Here is an 18,273-nt window from a genome sequence, read left to right on the forward strand (position 1 = left end):
GAATATATATATTTGTTATAGTTTTATCTGTGTTACAAATTATTTAACTTATTTTATAATATTCTTTTTATCTATAATTGTATGTTAATGAGAGCCAAGAACGCGCGAATCTTAACTGATGATTGCAGGTTCAAACCCAGACAAGTACCACTGCATATTCATGTGCTTCATATGTCTTTATAATTCATCTCCTGCTCGGCGGTAAAGGAAAACATCGTGAGGAAACCTGCATGTGTCTAATTTCATAGAAATTCTACCACGTGTGAATTCCACCAATCCGCATTGGTGGAATACACACGTGGTAGAATATGGTCCACACACCACAGCGTGGTGGAATATGTTAAAAAAATTCTCCTCAAACAGAGAGGAGGCCTTAGCCCAGTGATACAAAAACTTTCCGTAATTTACAAGAACGTGTCGTCACAGTATTGTCAAGGGACATCACATATCCATCAAAGTGACATTTACACGATCTTAAAGTTTTACTTCAAAAGTATCGTTTTAAATAAATTATTTGGTGATAAGTAAAGTCTTAATTACAAGTATGCTTTTTTTGTGAAAATAAAATCTATATGATCTTTGCTCCATGGTAAAATATACAATATAATGTAAGTGCCTATTAGTTGTATGTATTATGAACAAAAACAATTTTCAAACTATAATTATGAAGTACTTATAACTACAGATTACTAATATAATTATAAATAGTTTTATTAGACTGTAAGACATTACAAACATACTATTACATACACAATAATATAAGTGTCATACCTCATTTGCAGTTAATATAATATATAGATTCATAATACTTTAAAGTTCAATAAACCAGCTGTCAAAAACAGGTGTTAAAATGTATAATAAATAAAGTAACTACTTAATAGACATTTCCATGTACTACATAATTGAAGTTGATTCTCATACTTAAAATAATGAATACGTATGAATTTATTTCATTATTTCAACCCTAAATAGAGCTGAGGGGTTGTCAATCAAAAACTACCCTTATATTTTAATGAGATGTATAGAGTTTTTCTCTAAAGCGTAATGAAATGGGTCCCAAACAATAGTGGCACTTTCATCACAAAGACAAGGGTTGTCTTGGGAAGTGTGCCCCTTGAGCGTGGGGCATTAATGGCCCTTTTTTATATCGATTGGGAAGGATGTTAGGATAGTTCGGTTTTTATGTCTTTGGGTAGCTCGGAGTGTTGTTTTGTTAATGTGTTTATTGTATTTGCCGCCGATGTACAGTGTACTAATTTCTAGAAATAGTTTATGTTAATTTTCTATGTAATTATAACGCTACTTGAACATTAATTAGGGTTTATAATTTATATTATAAATACATTTTTTATTGCATACTAGCTGTGCCCGCGACCTTGTACGCGTTTGATATAACAAAAAAATATATTATTATGCTTAAGCTACTCCTTATTATATCAGTTATCTGCCAGTAAAAGTCCCGTCAAAATCGGTCTAACCGTTCCATAGATTAACCGGAACAAACAGATACACAGACAAAATTGTAAAAAATGTTAATTTGGTTTATGTACCGTGTATACATACATATGCGTTGAGTAAAAAAGGGTTGTTTTACTGTTACAAACAGACACTCCAATGTTATTATGTATAAGATTTGTGATAAAATTTATCTGTGGGTCTGGTTATCAATCAAGATCTTAAATCAGACGAATAGAAGAGCCATACTTATATTTGCGTCAAGTCTAGAGTACTTACGGCGTGCGCTGCGGGCGGCGCGCGAGGCAGCTGCGCGTACCGCACGTGGCGCGTCGGAAGTAAACACGCAACGAATCCTGCGCACCATTGTTTCGAGTTTACGCCTCGCGTAGGTCCCCATGTGTGGCGAATAAAGGGAACTCTCAGCTTACTCCGAACACCAGGCCTGTGATCATTTTAAAACTTTTTTTTGTCTGTTTAAATATATTATAGAATGTATCAAATGTCCTTATATTTATATTTGAAAATCTATATACCTAATTACACAACAAGAAGTTATCTTTAAATATTAGTTAAGTAGGGTTAGGTACGTTAAATTGTTTTTGAGTTTCAAATGGCCATAATCAAAAAAACAACACACGTCTTTGTCTTACTACGATGTGGTCTTTAATTTAGATTTAGATATAATATAATATACAAATGAGCCATAATAAATATATACAATTATATTTATGATCTAGCTTACTAGATCATAAAAATAATTGTTTGATCGTCTTAGCGCCTGAGCAAATGGGCCTCCTGATAGTAAGTCACCGTTACTAATCTTGGAAATCAATTAAAAATGCATTAAGAGTACTTACATGATTTAAGACTAGTACCTAAAGTATAAGAATCAAAGGCCTTAAAAATGAAAGAAAGGTTGGTAAAAATATATCTGATCTCTTATTTATGCGTATGTTATCATTTTAAGTATAAAAAATAAACGTCAAGTTTACGATTTATTTGATACAGTTATTAACCCTTGTTAAAATGAATAACACGTTAATCTTATACGTTTATTGTGAAAAATATTGACTTTACATTTTGCCGTATTTTATGAGATTGTGCAAGTAATTTATTTGAATATATGCGTGAAATGTGAGGGCTTCAATGGATAGATACTAATATATCACAGTATTTGTGAATTTCTATCTCATTAATAATAATGTCAAGGGTTATACCCCTCTTTTTTCCCATGTGAAGTTCGGACGGAGTGATATGAAGTACACAACAAATTAAACTAATTATGACGAATCTTTAGTGTCTATACATATGTATCTCATATAAAATATAATTAATTACTAATTTAGTTTTTTTTTCAATCACTTGTTCAGACATGTTTCCACAGATTTTAACGACTTATATCAACCATAGTGCTTTTAGGATTATAGATAAACGAGTACCTTATTTGGATAAGACCGCCTTTGTAAAGTTTTTTTGTATGATCATTTGAGTGCAATAAATAGATTTACTATAACAAAATATCATGTCATTTTCGAATACATTATTCAACAAAAAAAAAATGTAAAGCGAAAAACTCATTGCAATTTTAATTTTTTTATTTAACTCGATCAAGAAACGATATGTCACAGTTCATCAGAAAACGGTTGAACCATTCAAAAAATTTAATTCGTTATTTTAAATTAATAGACCTGTCCAAACATGTCGGACTTTTGGATCTTTGTTCTAAAAACCAGTTTTAAAACATATTATGCTATACTAATAAGCCTACATCATTTACCCTGTAACATCCATTGATTAATTATAAAAATTAAAGAGTAACATTTGATGCATTTGACAATTCGTAGTTTGAAAGGGGTTCGACCCTAGGAATGCCATGTGCAGTTATTTTCGGCCTTCGCTTACCGTTGCTAATTCCTGAATCATTTTTATATAGGATTGCGAGGGTGGTATAATTATAGGTACATTCATGTGTGACTATTGAATTTTTTTAGTATTACATGTTAAATTTATACAGACGTAAAGATCACAATCTACATCACTTAAAACATGATTAACTATTTGTAAAAATAGAGAGGAGAGATCATTAATAACAAATCACATTGAGTTTAAAAATAAAATAATTATTTTCTGTGAGTCTACTTTGCTAATTTATAATTAAATCTTGTGCAAAAATTTATACAAAGACTCTCAATTTAGAAGTGGTAAGGTGGCCGCCCCATCGATAAACAAAAGATCGGACCCGCAACGAGCTCCCAATCCAATACCAGTCCGTGCAATACGCACACGCGTGCACACCCTACGCACACAAGCTAACGCCATACACGTCGTAACTTGCACAGCCCGTAAGTTTTGATGGCATCGTTGATCGCATTCGTCCGCTAACCGCCGTGGGGAGTGTATGTGTCGCTCGCGCTTGTTTTGAGTTCAGTGAACGTGTAGTGCTTATGGACAGCCAAGATGGTGCGCAGCTTGTCCCAGTGGACGAAGACGCTCAGCTTCCCAGCTAGGCTGTCTCCGAACCGTACGTCGAAGGAGAGCGTGGTCAATGTCCAGCCGGGATCCCCGGGGGTCTCGCCCACCCCCAGTGCATCGTCTCTGCCGCAGGGTTCTGACAAAACAATTTCGCCGATCCCTATCACCGAGATCAGTCAAATAGTAAGTCGCCCTTTTACTTGGGGAAGGACCCTTAAAGTTTTTCGTATTACATGTTAGAAAGGGTCCGGGAACGGAGTATGCATGTTAAAAAGCTTTATCCGAAGTCTCCTAAAGCGTTTAAGTTTTCCAAACGCGTATTTGAGTTCCAGAAAGCATTCATGTGTAACGTTTCCAGTCAATTGTTACTGAATGTCACTAAAAGTATTTTTAAGTAATTTTGTGAGCTAGACGTTCAACCGGTTCTAGAACTATTTTTACAACACGACTCTTTATATTATCAATTACAAATATCGCAGGTGATAGCCACACTAACGGTCTTTATTTTAATGATACATTATATTATTTAATATTATAATACTATAACCATTATTTTACTTTTACTATTGTATAACAGCAAGTCGAACTTGTGAAATACTCTCATACTATATTCATATTGTTTGGCTGTTGTTTATAACTGTTCCAAATTCAAAAATTGTCTGTTTACAATCCATTTGAAAGCATACCCTTATCCCTAAAAGATGACACAGTTAGATATAACTGGTCTTCTATAAAAGACTAAAATACGTGCCCAAAATGCTAAAACACTACCATATTAGCCAGCTATTAAGCTGTAGGTTTCTGAAAGGAAATGAACGATACGTGTCTTGTTTCCCACGTAGAAAACATTTCGTCGTACTAACGCAAAATTTAAAACATATAGACGCTTTTGTTTAGGAAGTTTAAACGTTGTATCGGTTTGGGCGTTCGATGGACGTTGTTTACAGCGGTATTGTCAGCTGTTTACCGTCGTGGTACGCGGTAGCCGGTGCGCTGCGCAGGCGCACCGTTATGTCCCCCTTGCACTCACCTTGACAAGGCCGCACAGAGATGCGAGTTTTTGCAAAGCAAGATAGCACATGACTTTCACCTTTTGAGATGCCTTTCTAAATGCTGAAGTGTCTCAAACTTATTTAGGTTTTGCATCGATACTCAAAGTATAGGTTTCATTTTATACTTCATTACTGACCCATATCGTCATGCGTATATGTGTTTGCGCAATTCGTTTGTGTAATAACTTTATTATTACTGTTATTTTACACTAACATTTGCATCTCTGAATATGAAAGTATTAAATTGAAACTGTTTATTGAAATGTGTGTCATGTTTGAAGTGGACACGTCGGGCGAGTGAAATAACAAGAAATTACTTTAAGTTTAGGCTTAAGGAAATCCCAAGTATTATATTAATTAATAATTATTAACTAACATAGAGTGGACGAACACAGAGACAATTAGATCAGCTACGCTCAATTGTATAACATTATTTGTTACGTGGTAATGTTGTAGTCACCTTAAGAATTTAAAATTACAACAATAAGAATATAAAAACTAAAAAAATGTGTCGTCAAACACATTATTAATTCGAAGCCACTCAAGCGTATTCTTTATTTACGACCGTAAAAGATTTTGCAACTAAACTGTTCCAATTTTACGCCCGTAGTATGTCAAAGTATCTCATACCTTCAAACGACAGTAAATTACGAAACATGTAATAAAATAAATATTCATTTGTAATCGTAAAAGAAAGCAATCAATATCCGAAAAAACGATTTCGGTTTTATAGCGTGTAGCTTTTGACTTATATTAAATTGAAAAAAGAAAAAACGCCTCGCCATCATTTATTGGTAGTAAATATTTAGCGCGAATTTTAAACTAAGGAGAATGGAATGCGGATTGCGTTCCGTTGCAACAAACAATGTTGAACCCTGTTAAGGTTAGCCTTTGGTCCAAGTTGTGAATTGACCTTTTTTGTCATCGCGTGCTTTTAAAATATGCCCATAAAGACAGACACTTATTTTTTAATAGTCAACAGAATGACATTTCAAAATGCCTTCAATGATCTTGCCATATGCATCGTAACTCACGCTCGTCCACGCTAATGGATGTCGCAGCTTAGCTTTCTCGTTTTGTTATTACTTTTTATTCGATCTATATTGTAAATTGTAGTGTTATTATTTAATCTGTTGTAAAATTAAGATGTTCTCTTTTTAAATTTTTTAAATATTTTTGTTCAGTAAAAATTTATACTTAAAATGTACACACCTTTAAATATTTTGAGTCGGTTTTTATTTTGAAGAAAGTAATGGGTATGTTTATTAGGTATTTTATTGTGTCTGTGGCGGAACGAACATCTGCGTGTCAAATTCCTCGATGCCATGTGCAAGCTACTGGTGGGAAGCGAACCGTGCACACATGAGTTTAAAAAAAAAACCTTATGTTGATTTGAAAATGGAATAGACATGCGTTCTACGTTAATAGTTCCTGGGTCGATGGATATACGGTTTGATTTGTAAAACATAAAAAAATATACACAGATAATTAATATAAGTATTTTTTTGTTTTTTTTATTTTCTGCCAAATATAGACAATAATGCTATGTCTTTAAAACATTATTGTAGTTATTGGCTATTATATAAATATTTCCAGCCAGTTATTACTCATTCTTACTCGATCGAAGATGTTTAAGGTAATAATATAAGTGGCCATTGAATCCACTAGAGATAAAGGAAGAGGGGTGATTTTTTGTTCCGTCAGCTGTTTGACGGGTGTACAGAAAACAGCATCGGCGAGCCCATTCAAAACCGGGATAATGAAGACTTCAATACCGCAAACTGTTTCATCCTTCGCGTAAAAATTATTATAATTTCTTATTGCTGTATTTTTTTTTCATATTTTTTATAGTAGATATCTAATCTATACTTTGATTGGTTGACATGTCTAGTTCAAAATGGCGAATAGCTGCGGCAATCGAAAACATAATAATATCTGTATGTAATCGCAACCAGCTTCAAATACTGTAAATTTTGTGTCCCAGTTTATGATCAAAAAAATTAAGTGCAAATAACCTGTCATATCATGTTCGTGAGTGATGTTTGAAAAAAGTCGCAAAACCAGTTTAAACTGGTAAAATTACTGATCATGTAGAAAATATGAGCTATGTCCGTTGTTCATATTTCGAAAGTAACGAAATGTTGAATTTTATAAATATTAAAAATAACGCCATGATCCCACTAGCTGACAATAAAACACTAAAATACTATTACTTTGACAAAGGTGCAGTATCTACCAGTATAATGCGACGTATTATAATATGGTGACTATAATGAAAAGGGAAAAAGTTACAACCCTATCCAAAAAAACTTGTGAACGCAACTTTACATTTCGTACATAATTTCTATATATTATATGGAATTACTTTACATTGCAAAGTATCCATGTTATGCGATATCTGATATCTAACGGATATGGCACAAGATATGAACAATATCACTAAAGTATGGAAATATAACACTCGCATGGGTACGGATGCAAAAAAAAAGATTTCCAAGTGATAAAATGGAATCCGGGTGTATGAACAAATATCAGAAAGGATATACAGATAATACATGAAAGTTAAATATCAAATAATCCGTTATAAGATACCACAAAGGGATTGGGTTTGAAATCAGGCGATTAAAAAATAAATATTGTGTGTTATTGCAGTTTAAATCAAAATCTAGGAGTGAGAAAAGTAATGCAATATTACGTGTAATTTAAGGTTGCCGCTCCGCCGAGGCATGTTTAAACATTAAAAAAATCATAATCAACTGTTTACGTAATGGTAACCGCGAACGTGTGTGCCATCTCTAGCCATAGTTTGCCAACCAATCCATTAAGGGCAACTTAGATCCGCTTTTATTGTAATAGCCTTTAGCGGTAACGAGAAAACTCAAAAATTTGCAGACAGTATTTTATCTCAGAGCAAAATAGCTCCGATGTTTTTTGAAACATTTTGATAAGGTAACCAAATGTTACCCAATCGTTTAAAAATGCTGATCATTTAACACATGCCTTTAATGTTACACTCATAACAGCAGATGTAGCGAATCGTAATTACTTAAAGGTCGAACTTAAAATTTCGTGAATTCCACCAAGGCACCTGCCGAGAGCAGATGTTTGGTGCCTATCGGAAACTTTGAAGATTTAAGGCATGCGCACGCACCAAACAGCTGACACATGAATACAATTTAAAAAAAATCAACTACCTGAGTGGAAGCTGAATGGACGACATGATTTTAATATTGATCAGCTGATTTCAACAGCAGATGGCAGATTTCTTTGAATTTTATTTAGTTACCATTTTGTATAACATATTATATTTCGCTATGAAGGCGAGGGTAAGAATAATACATAATGATTATCATGATCCACGCAAGTAATATTGCTTCTCATAATTCTGTCAAAATAACAATATTCAACAAGAAATGATTGATTTAAGAGAATATAAATATCGGTGTATAATATCATAGTATTCAAAGGTTTCTTAGGCAGTAAGTCAATTATTATTGTATAGGATACTCAGTCATATAACAATAAATTAATAAAGTTGTATTGGTTGCTTTAAAAAGTTTTGATAATAATATCATCACATTAGTGATGTACATAATATTACTAAATCAATCAAAAACATCAAACAAGTAAATACATTTAATTTTGGAACAACTGATAATTTTTCTTAAAAAAATATTGAAGTATTTCAAAGGGCAGTACTTGAAATTTATTTATACAAGATCTAAACAAAGCACGTCCCCTTTTCGGTGCGTCTGTTTTGTGTCGAAGTCATGTTTATTGGTATATGTCTTGAGTCCAAGCTCTTAGTACTAAAAGTGCCTTTAACCTTTGTTACTCTATGCAGCACTATTTCTGTTTGATCACCTTAAAGCGTTCGATTGATCTAGTCATAAATTTTATTAACAATAGCAAACGATTCTGCGATCTTTTAGTATCATCGATCGTACTTGCGTTGCGTTATTCAGATATTCGTTAATTTAGTTATTTAAAATAGAAAATTTTATACGAAGAATTAAGAAATATTTAAAACTAAATTTCCATAACTACATAAATAAAAATAAACAATAACAAAGTTAATAGGTCACGTTGAAATAGTCTCAGTATTGGCGATTTATTAAATTAAATTTAACTTATAAAAATGATGAATAAATAAGGTATATTATCCAATGAATAAGAAGAAAACAAATTAGCATTAGTTATTATTTACGCAGAACATAAACAATAATATGCAGAATCATCATTCTGAATACAAAAACTTATTCGATTGTCTAAGAAAAATGACGATTTGTCTATTTGAAAAGAGAATATATTGAAGATGAATTTTAACAAACAAACAACCTATTAAATGAAAACCATTCCAAAATCTATACAGTATATTAAAGAATTCAAAATCACTGTGATCATGTGAAATAAAACGCAGCTCACATCAAAGGGTGTATTCTCCATTCGATCCATCACAAATCCATAATTACGTTACAATAAATAACTGACAACGTATCATTTTATAACCATCTCGATTCAAACGTTCTTTGTATACATGATTTAATAATAAAATTACTTTAATTATTAGTGATTCGTTTAAGAATAGTTTTAGATATTATTTTTAATCATTGTTAGTATGGTATTTAAGTGTCAGATAGTCTATAGGGTCAGATTGTGATCATGCTTAATGACATGGATGATGCTAATAAGATCGTTTCTCACTGTAGTTAAACCTTTATGATTACCTACATCATTAAATGCTTTCTTTTATTGTTATTTTTAAACCTCCACATTAAGAGAATCATATGATCGCGTAATATCGTTATAATCATTTCCATGATTCTAAACAACGATACGTCTTAGCTAATTATTTGAATTTAAAAGATTATTATTCGGTTCGAAATTTAAATTTTGGCAATAAACAGGAACAATTAATTCATCGATCGTTTCCCATAAATTTACATTAGACCTTTGAATCAGTAATAAGTTATATTGATGTTCAATTGACCGGATGCGCGTTCGTTTTAAACTTCGAAGGCGAACCGAATAATTTGACCGCACTGGACATCCGTTGTCCTTCGTATCAGCAGATCCATTATCATTAAAATATACCATAAGATTTACAATCTAAGAATCAATTTTCTTTGTCACAAATTTTACACAGTTATTGATAGCCTATAATTGTCTTAACAAAAGTTGTAACAGGGTTTATATTTAAATGAATACCAAGAACACATATAATTTTGTTAAGCTGCGTTTGTATACTGTGAGAAAAATCTCTGAACCGTAAAGCATTATGCGGCGTTTGTCCAATTCCACTTAATTCAATGGCACAGATTGTACTTGATTAAGTAATGTTGGTTGTTGGAAATCTTAATTTGTAGATATCCATTGTCATTGTCAAGGTAATTCGGTGCAATTTTACGGTTGAAATTGACATTCAAAGAAATTATGCCATTATTCTCGAAGTGAATTTAGAAATGGCCAAACCCAAATCGTACTTACAAAACGTTCTAAATTTAAATAAGATGATAATTGATGTTGAATATTACAGCATATCTTTTTGGATCTGTTCCTCGATCCTTCCATTGATGCCAGGTCATGATAAATTACCATTTTTCTTTTGAATTTGTTCAGCTGTTTTGACGGAATCAAGTAAGAAGCTTTCCTGCTTATAGACTTAGGAATATTTAAATCAGCTTTAGCTAACTTTGCAGGCCATTGAGTTTGAATATGACCCAGGCAAACGCGTGTCGAATATTTTACAGCAAGTCGCAGTCAATATTTCGCCTTAGTCATTAACGATACGCAGGTTGTGAGAGAGTTGGAAATACGCTGGTTTAGTCATCGTTTTGTAATGCGTACGCGAACCGCCTCAAAATTTATCGGCTCTACGATTGTTGCACATCTGAATGCCTAATCGCCAGAAACAAAGATAAAAACCCGGTAGGTTGTCGATTGTTGAATAATAACAATCAGACGTAACAATGTTTTTTAAACAAATTTATTTTGTCCTTTGCCATAATCATTTTTTTTTATTTATCATTCATCTCCATTTTTCATTATATGCATTCTGTGTAAACATTAGATTTTATTTGAGAATAAGAAATAGTAGTTTGTGTAAATCTCTGTCTATTCAATAAAAAAAAAAAAAACATTATATTAAGATTATCACGTGAAATGTTGGCAGTAATGCAATGTAAATATTACTATAAAGGTTTGTAGGGCATTTGTAATTACAAGTACACGTATGGTCAGCTTTTATCACTAATTTTAATGTTTCTCGAAACAATAAGCGGTTGTAAGCTAAATTATTACATCCGCCATTCTTAACCTTAATCGTTTAAAAAGCTGTCCCATTCGCACCGCCATTGTAATCAGGAGCCGTAAAACGCCCTTGACTTGCGAGATCGAAATCATTCGCCTCGGGCACTAAATATCGAATTTTGCAAAATTAAATAACTTACAATCCTAAGGCATCCAAATCCAATCCTAAGGTTCCCACGGAGGTTGCATACGGATTCGATTGGGTTAGGTTTAAAAAAAAACAATGCATACAACGCCTCGGGCGTGAGTTGAACAGAGTATATTAAAACCCATGCTTTCGTCAGTCATTTGATTGTTCGTATCTCTGGTCTATCATTATATACATTATCTGTTATTCTACTGATACAGTGCATTATAATGTGTAAGTAGCATGATTTATTAACGAGTTTAGACGATCGTTTTAAACTGTAGCTGCCTATACTTCTGTTTCGATTATTAGTAAACATTTTTTTCCGTCTCATAGTCCTATTTTCAAAATTACAATCTGTAATTTATTGTATAGTTACGTCACTGTCAAAGTGACACCTTTTTTTTTAATTTATTCGAACGACGATATTATTTTGTAAATTAGCTATGTACAAAAAAGTATTATTTGAATCGTTTATTCTTTTGTTAAGATTATAATATGCAACTGAATAACTAACGCTGTAGGAAGTGGATTTTGCAAGCCTACTTTTAAGACCGGTTTGGCACGATGAGATTCGTCTCAGACTGGCCGATGTGAAATTGTTGTTTTAGTTACATTACATACGGGCTTAATGTCTACATTTATAACGTACACATATAACTTTACGCAAACAAGAAATATAAAAATATATATGACCAGTCACAAAGAATAATAATTGTGAAATATCAATCAATAAAAAACGACCTTTATTAAAATTATTCTAAGTTTATAATTAGCGTCTCTGAACGGTAAACATAGCAGTTTTAACGACAAACCTGTCGATTGGTGTCCATATACAGCGAGCCAGGTCATCAGGGGCAGGTTTGTGTAGGCGGCCCAGGTGTGGCATAACCTCACATAGATGCTATTTTTTTTTTATAATTCTCTCAACAGTGGCTGTGTGTCGTCTTCACTTGTGCTTACAATTCGCGATGAGCTATGTGGAGTTTTTGTACGACTTATTGGAGGTCAGTTTTAAATTATTATTTATACCTGGTAACATTTATAGTTCTATGTTTAAAATATTTTGAAATTCGAATGTAAAATTAATCATAAAAATGTAACGTCAATGCCCTATACTTATTGATTAAACAAATTAACAAAGTTTAAATTAAGAATGCTTCTATATATTAGCTTAATCTTTATCGGTTTAATTATTTTTTAACACGTTTAGTTTCTTGGAAAGCATTACCGTCGTTGACTAAGAGGCGTGAGAACTCCGTTGTAATTAACAGTATGCACTCAACGTAACTCACTCATCAGCAGTTATGTCAATACATACTTACGCGTTTATGAATGTATGTTTATTGTGTTCCATAGATATACAAAGGATACTTCTTCAAAATAACTTGTAAAGGGGATATGTCATGTACTACTTATTAATACTACTACATGAAAAATAACTGCAAACATGTATATAAAATGCATCAGAAAATCATCAAACAAAACAATCAATGATAGAAAATATATGTAATTATAATTAACATAAGTTCTTTTAAAATTTCGATTTGTCTAAATGATACACAAAATATGACGTCAATAAAAATCATTCATAAAATCAAGTGTAATAAATAGATTTTGTGATGTCATCACAAATGCAATATGGCGGCCCTATATTTTCAATCGACTGTTCAATCTTGACGTTTTATTTTTTTTAAATTTACATTATGTCAGTGGAACAAGATAAAAGTTTAAGTCATTGTCAAATACAGCTAAGATTCTTTTAAAATTTATCTTAAAAAATATTTCTATTCTACGTGTTTGCTATCTTGGCATTTTTTCGCAGTCTTTATTTCTTATAAAAAGGATCTCAAATTTCAACCTGTTTCATCATTACGAGTCCGGAGCCCGGCTGGTTTCATTCAGACATGTCCAAACACGTTCAATTGTCTATGACTTGAATACGTAATGGAGAAAATCGCACATTTATGTAAATCGGGATACCCTAAGCATACATTTTAAAGAGACAGTATGAATGCGTTGCAATACCTTTAATTTTTTTATATATCTTACGTGCGATACCTATTGTAAGTTCTCAGTACTACGTCAGAAAGTTTCGCATGTGTGAGTGCGTAAATGCAATCAACTAAGTGGTACCACATACGGGACTCACAAAGAAATTACAATTTTTTAAAGAAGTATTTTTATCAACTTTGTTTTGCGAGACAGGTTTAACATTGCTTTCATTTCGATCTTGAGAAAAAAGCATACTGTATAAAATCATATTTAGAGAGTAGATCATATATAGAAAACATTTAGAGAAAACCATGTCAGGATGTTACTACGTCAAGGGCACCGCGATTTACGTAATCAGAAACACAAAATTTTAATATGTTAATTGACACAGATTAATCTTAACTTATTAATGACAATATTTTACATAATTTGCAATAATTAAAGAATGAAAAATATTTGGAAATTCATGCAAATTTGTGGTTATAAAAGCAACAAATGCTATATTTTAAAGCCGAACCGCTGGTCCTCTCGTTAGCTTAGCCCCGTTTGATGTGTTTCAAAACAGAATTTTGCCAAAAACTGTTGTTCTCGTCCTTGTTAAAAAAAACATTTATATTTGAATCTGTCAGTCTGAGTCGATAGAACCGGTGTAAGTCGCTCTAGACTATCTCATTGATAAAAAAAAAGGAATCAAGAAATTAGACATTGTCTTTTTTAATGTATGTATAAGGAAAAATATTTAAAAATCGGGCTTAAAACCAACAAATAATTTGAATCTTATTAAATATATAATTTATTTTTGCATTTAAAAGGATGAAATTAATTTGATGAGTATGTAAAACTATAACTAACTTAAAACGCATTAATGTTAAGATAAATTTTATAAACTCCATCAAATTTATCTTTAGTGCTGATTTTAAATAAGTTAAAAATAATTAATATTATTTTCGTAAAGTTAGAAGTAAATATCTATAAGACAAACGTTAGATGTGGGTCGTTGCGTTATCGCAATCATCACATCGCCGACATCACAGAGGCAGGGCATCTTGCGCAAATCTTAGCAAAACCTATTTGGTAGGTTGAGTTTTTTTTTTAAATAAATACTCCTTTCTAAATTCGCAATAATATCGAATTGATTTAAATTTAAACGAAACTCTGTTTAGTGACATATCGGATTTCTGATTATCGGCTTCAATGGGTCAACGATATGCCTATCGTTATGTCATATAGAATCGTAGGTTGGTTATATAATATTGTCTTTCCCACTCTAAACACGATCTTTGAGATATATAGGTACACATAGTAATATATAGATACAATTACATAAAAATAATTTAAAAAATGTACTTTAATTAAAAATGATCTTAAGCTCCTATCAATAATAATATTGAACGAATATAACAATGTATTTGAGATGTAAGAATTATTAATAAATTACATTTGAGTAAAGAAATTACGGCTACTTTTACAGATTATTTAATAACGCAATATAAATATGACCAATCCTACCAACTATAATGACAGCAAATTGAGAAGTTACTTTGTCCTCTAAACTTTACACTATAATCCATTACTTTCATTGTGTAAGTGTTAATAGGTTTCCCCCTTTATTATTGTAATGTATATCATAATAGATGCTAATGACCCCATCGCTTGGGGTTGGATTTTTGTAGAGATATTTGTATAACAAATGTTTTTTATTAGGGTGGGAAGAGGTGCGCCATTATGACAAATAAGTTATAGTTTTTTTTTGTGAATCAGAGGAACACAATGTTTACACAAAACATATTTTGTTTAACAATATATCGTTTGATATTTGCCTTCTATCTGCTGTTTTCGATTAGGCGTTATCATTGAATTATATTTCGATATTTTTAATTACAAATAAATATAATTATCATGTAGTAAACTTTTAAGGCTTGTACAAAGTCCATTTATCAATTATTCTACCGCCTAACAACAGTACTCAGTATTGTTGTGTTCCGCTTAGAAGGGTGAGTGAGCCAGTGTAACCACAGGCACAAGGGACATGACATCTTAGTTCCCAAGGTTGGTGGCGCATTGAGGAATAGTTAATATTTCTTACAGCGTCATTGTCTATAGGTGATGGCTACTTCCAATCCGGTGGCCCATATGCTCATCCGCCAGCCTGTTCCATAAAAAAGATAACCCCATTTAATATAAATTGTAGTAACAAGATAACAGCTGATCTGATAAAATTAATTGAATGTACACTAATTCTCGTTTAAGTATTTTCAGTTCTCACAGTTTTATCAAAAGCGGATCGCTCTTACATAACGTAATTGTTCACGTGGCTTTTACGACCTTTGTATTACGGCTTAAACTTATTAAATGACACAACTTCACACGGATTCAATCGGTGATGGTAGAAAATAAAATTATAAAATCAGGATTAAATGTCATTGATACGGGATATTGATTATAATTAATATGATACTTAAACAATACAAGTGTCAAAATAGCGCATCACAAAAAAAAGAACTTAAAAATAAGTGAGATAAATATTTCCAAATTTAAAACATATTCAAATAAAACAAAACAATCTATTGTTATTGCAAAACAAATTAAAAATTAAATAAAAATTAAGCAATTAAATTTAACAAGGGCACGGACGCTTAACCTGGGACTTCAAAATAAATAATGAGGAAAAAATTACCGAAGAAACTTAATGTTTTTTAAACATTGAAAATTAAACATTGTTATCATCAAGTCATAACCCTCAGGTTAATAAATAACATGACAGTGACATCTAGGATTTTCCCAAATGACAGTCATTGAGGAAATGCTTGGCATAAATTGACAAAATTGGTTTATTACTTTGATTAAATTGAGTGAAGTTACATTCATTTATCACAGTAGTCATAAGCTTAGATTTTCTTCTTGATGTCCTGAAAAAGCAACAGTTAATATTTTATTTATAATTTTATGATAGAGGCTGACGCTGTACACTATGCGCCGCTAATTATGGCAGCTAAGCCAAGGAACCCAAAAATACTAATCGCTATTTAACGGTAGAATAGCTGATGAGTTACCTACACTGACTTGCACCCAGTAATTCATTGCCTTATATATACAGACAGTTTATCTAGAACACAAATCAATCTTGTTCGTTATAATCGTATTTGCGATGGATATGTACATATTTGCGTACGTAGTGATGAGATGGCCCCTTCCGGTCGTGAGGCTGCACGACATCCGGCCAGTAACCGAGTGTTATTTGCAATCTGTAGAAAAAGATTACATTGCTCTAATGATACTATTATTTCCTAGAATGTTGTAAATGAGTTATTGCCATGATAAGTGTGTTTGATTTTCATAAGTAGAGTTTAAAAACACCCAAACTATTTAACAGCAAGATGCAGTATTTTTGCTTTTACTTCAAGGATTGATCTTTTGATTATAGTCGCCTACGGCTTCGCCCGCCTTTCAGGGTGTTGGTTGTCACGTGTCAGGCAAAAAAGTAGCCTGACTGTCTGACTTTCTTGGAGTTCATGTTTGCTTCATACCAAATTTCATGAAAAACGGTGCAGCTGTTTGGTCGTGAAAGAGCGACAGGCAGAGTTACTTTCACATGGTATTAAGAATGAGGTTTTAGACTACCGGGAATTTTGTATTCGTTTTTGTTGCTTCACTATAAAAAACGTTGTGTTCCATATGTTTTTTATTGTATAATGTAACACTCGTCTAAGTAATGGTGAATTCTCAAAATCCAATGTGACTAAGCTATACTCTTCTATACTTACGAGGAAGGAATTTAAAACAAATATATCTATTTACTATTGAGTCACAGTAATACATTTATGCTTATGGTAATTTCTTAGAATAATCCCATTGTTACTCATTTGTTTGTTTACTGTGTTTGACGTTTTCAAATTCCATGGGGACAAAACGATTCGACTCGATTTTTGAACTTTGAACTTTTTTTTTAATAATATTTTTATAAATCGCTATGGCTGATTTCATTACCTTTGATTTTGTTGATGATTGATTGGTATTTAGTTTTAAGGTAATGTAGATTATTTTTATGTAAATTTTAATTTTTTAATTTCTGAATCAGATAATATCAAAGCTTCATTTGAAAATTGTGAAACATTACTAAATTGTTTTAAGTTACGTAAAGTAAACGGATCATTCTACGATTCTTCTCAAGGTTCTTATCATCAAATTTACCTCATTTTGATGAATCTGACTTCATCTGACCAAGAGTTTCAAAAACTTAGATCTTATCTAGTTACCGATCAATCAATTTATATTTTTTGGGACCAGGGATTTGAATCCAAGGGCTCGTGGTATATTATAAGACCATGTCAAAGTAATGTTTGTAACATCAAACATATTTTGCACATTATGTAATACTAAAACCAAAACATTAAGATAGACCTCCACATGGACGATTCAGTCCAATTATAATTCATAAGCGGATTACCGGAGACACGTTCTGTTTAGCAAACCACGAGTTACGAATTGTTGTGTAACAATAACATTAGAGTTACAACACATCGAATATTTATAATAAAAGTCGCGAAAATATTTTTATTGTTTATATCTTAATAGATTTCATTTTTAAATATTTGAGTTTTGCACACAACTGATTTAATATGTCGTTAATTGATTTCGCCTGAGTAAATCGCCTTGAGCATCTAAGTTGTATTTGAAAATATATTTCTAACGATATTGTTAAAAGGTGATGGCATTATAAGTTTCGATCTTTGGAAAAAATATAGAATGATTTATGCTCTTTTGGAACTGTAGAAGAATTCTGTATTAATAATGATTAATCTACTGTTATTCAAAAAGTTTATATATGTTCCTGAATTATTTTTTTTTAGAATTCTGTAT

The 18,273-nt window shown here is 31.9% G+C and overlaps 1 protein-coding gene across 2 annotated transcripts in view; it reads left to right on the forward strand.

The window, feature by feature from the left end:
* The window catches only part of LOC124533675 (TNF receptor-associated factor 4), an 80,915-nt gene that overhangs the window by 46,345 nt on the left and 16,297 nt on the right, over positions 1-18,273 (forward strand). Inside the window, exon 1 of one of the 2 annotated variants that reach the window (XM_047109095.1) lies at positions 3,831-4,113. The exons of the other annotated variant lie outside the window; for it this stretch is intronic. Coding sequence (XP_046965051.1) covers positions 3,916-4,113 — 198 coding nt within the window. The 5' untranslated portion in view covers positions 3,831-3,915. Of the gene's footprint in view, positions 1-3,830; positions 4,114-18,273 lie in introns of those variants that run through there. 2 annotated transcript variants of the gene reach the window in all.

This window comes from Vanessa cardui, chromosome 11, assembly GCF_905220365.1.
Source record: "Vanessa cardui chromosome 11, ilVanCard2.1, whole genome shotgun sequence".
In the NCBI taxonomy this organism is placed as follows: Eukaryota; Metazoa; Arthropoda; class Insecta; order Lepidoptera; family Nymphalidae; genus Vanessa; species Vanessa cardui.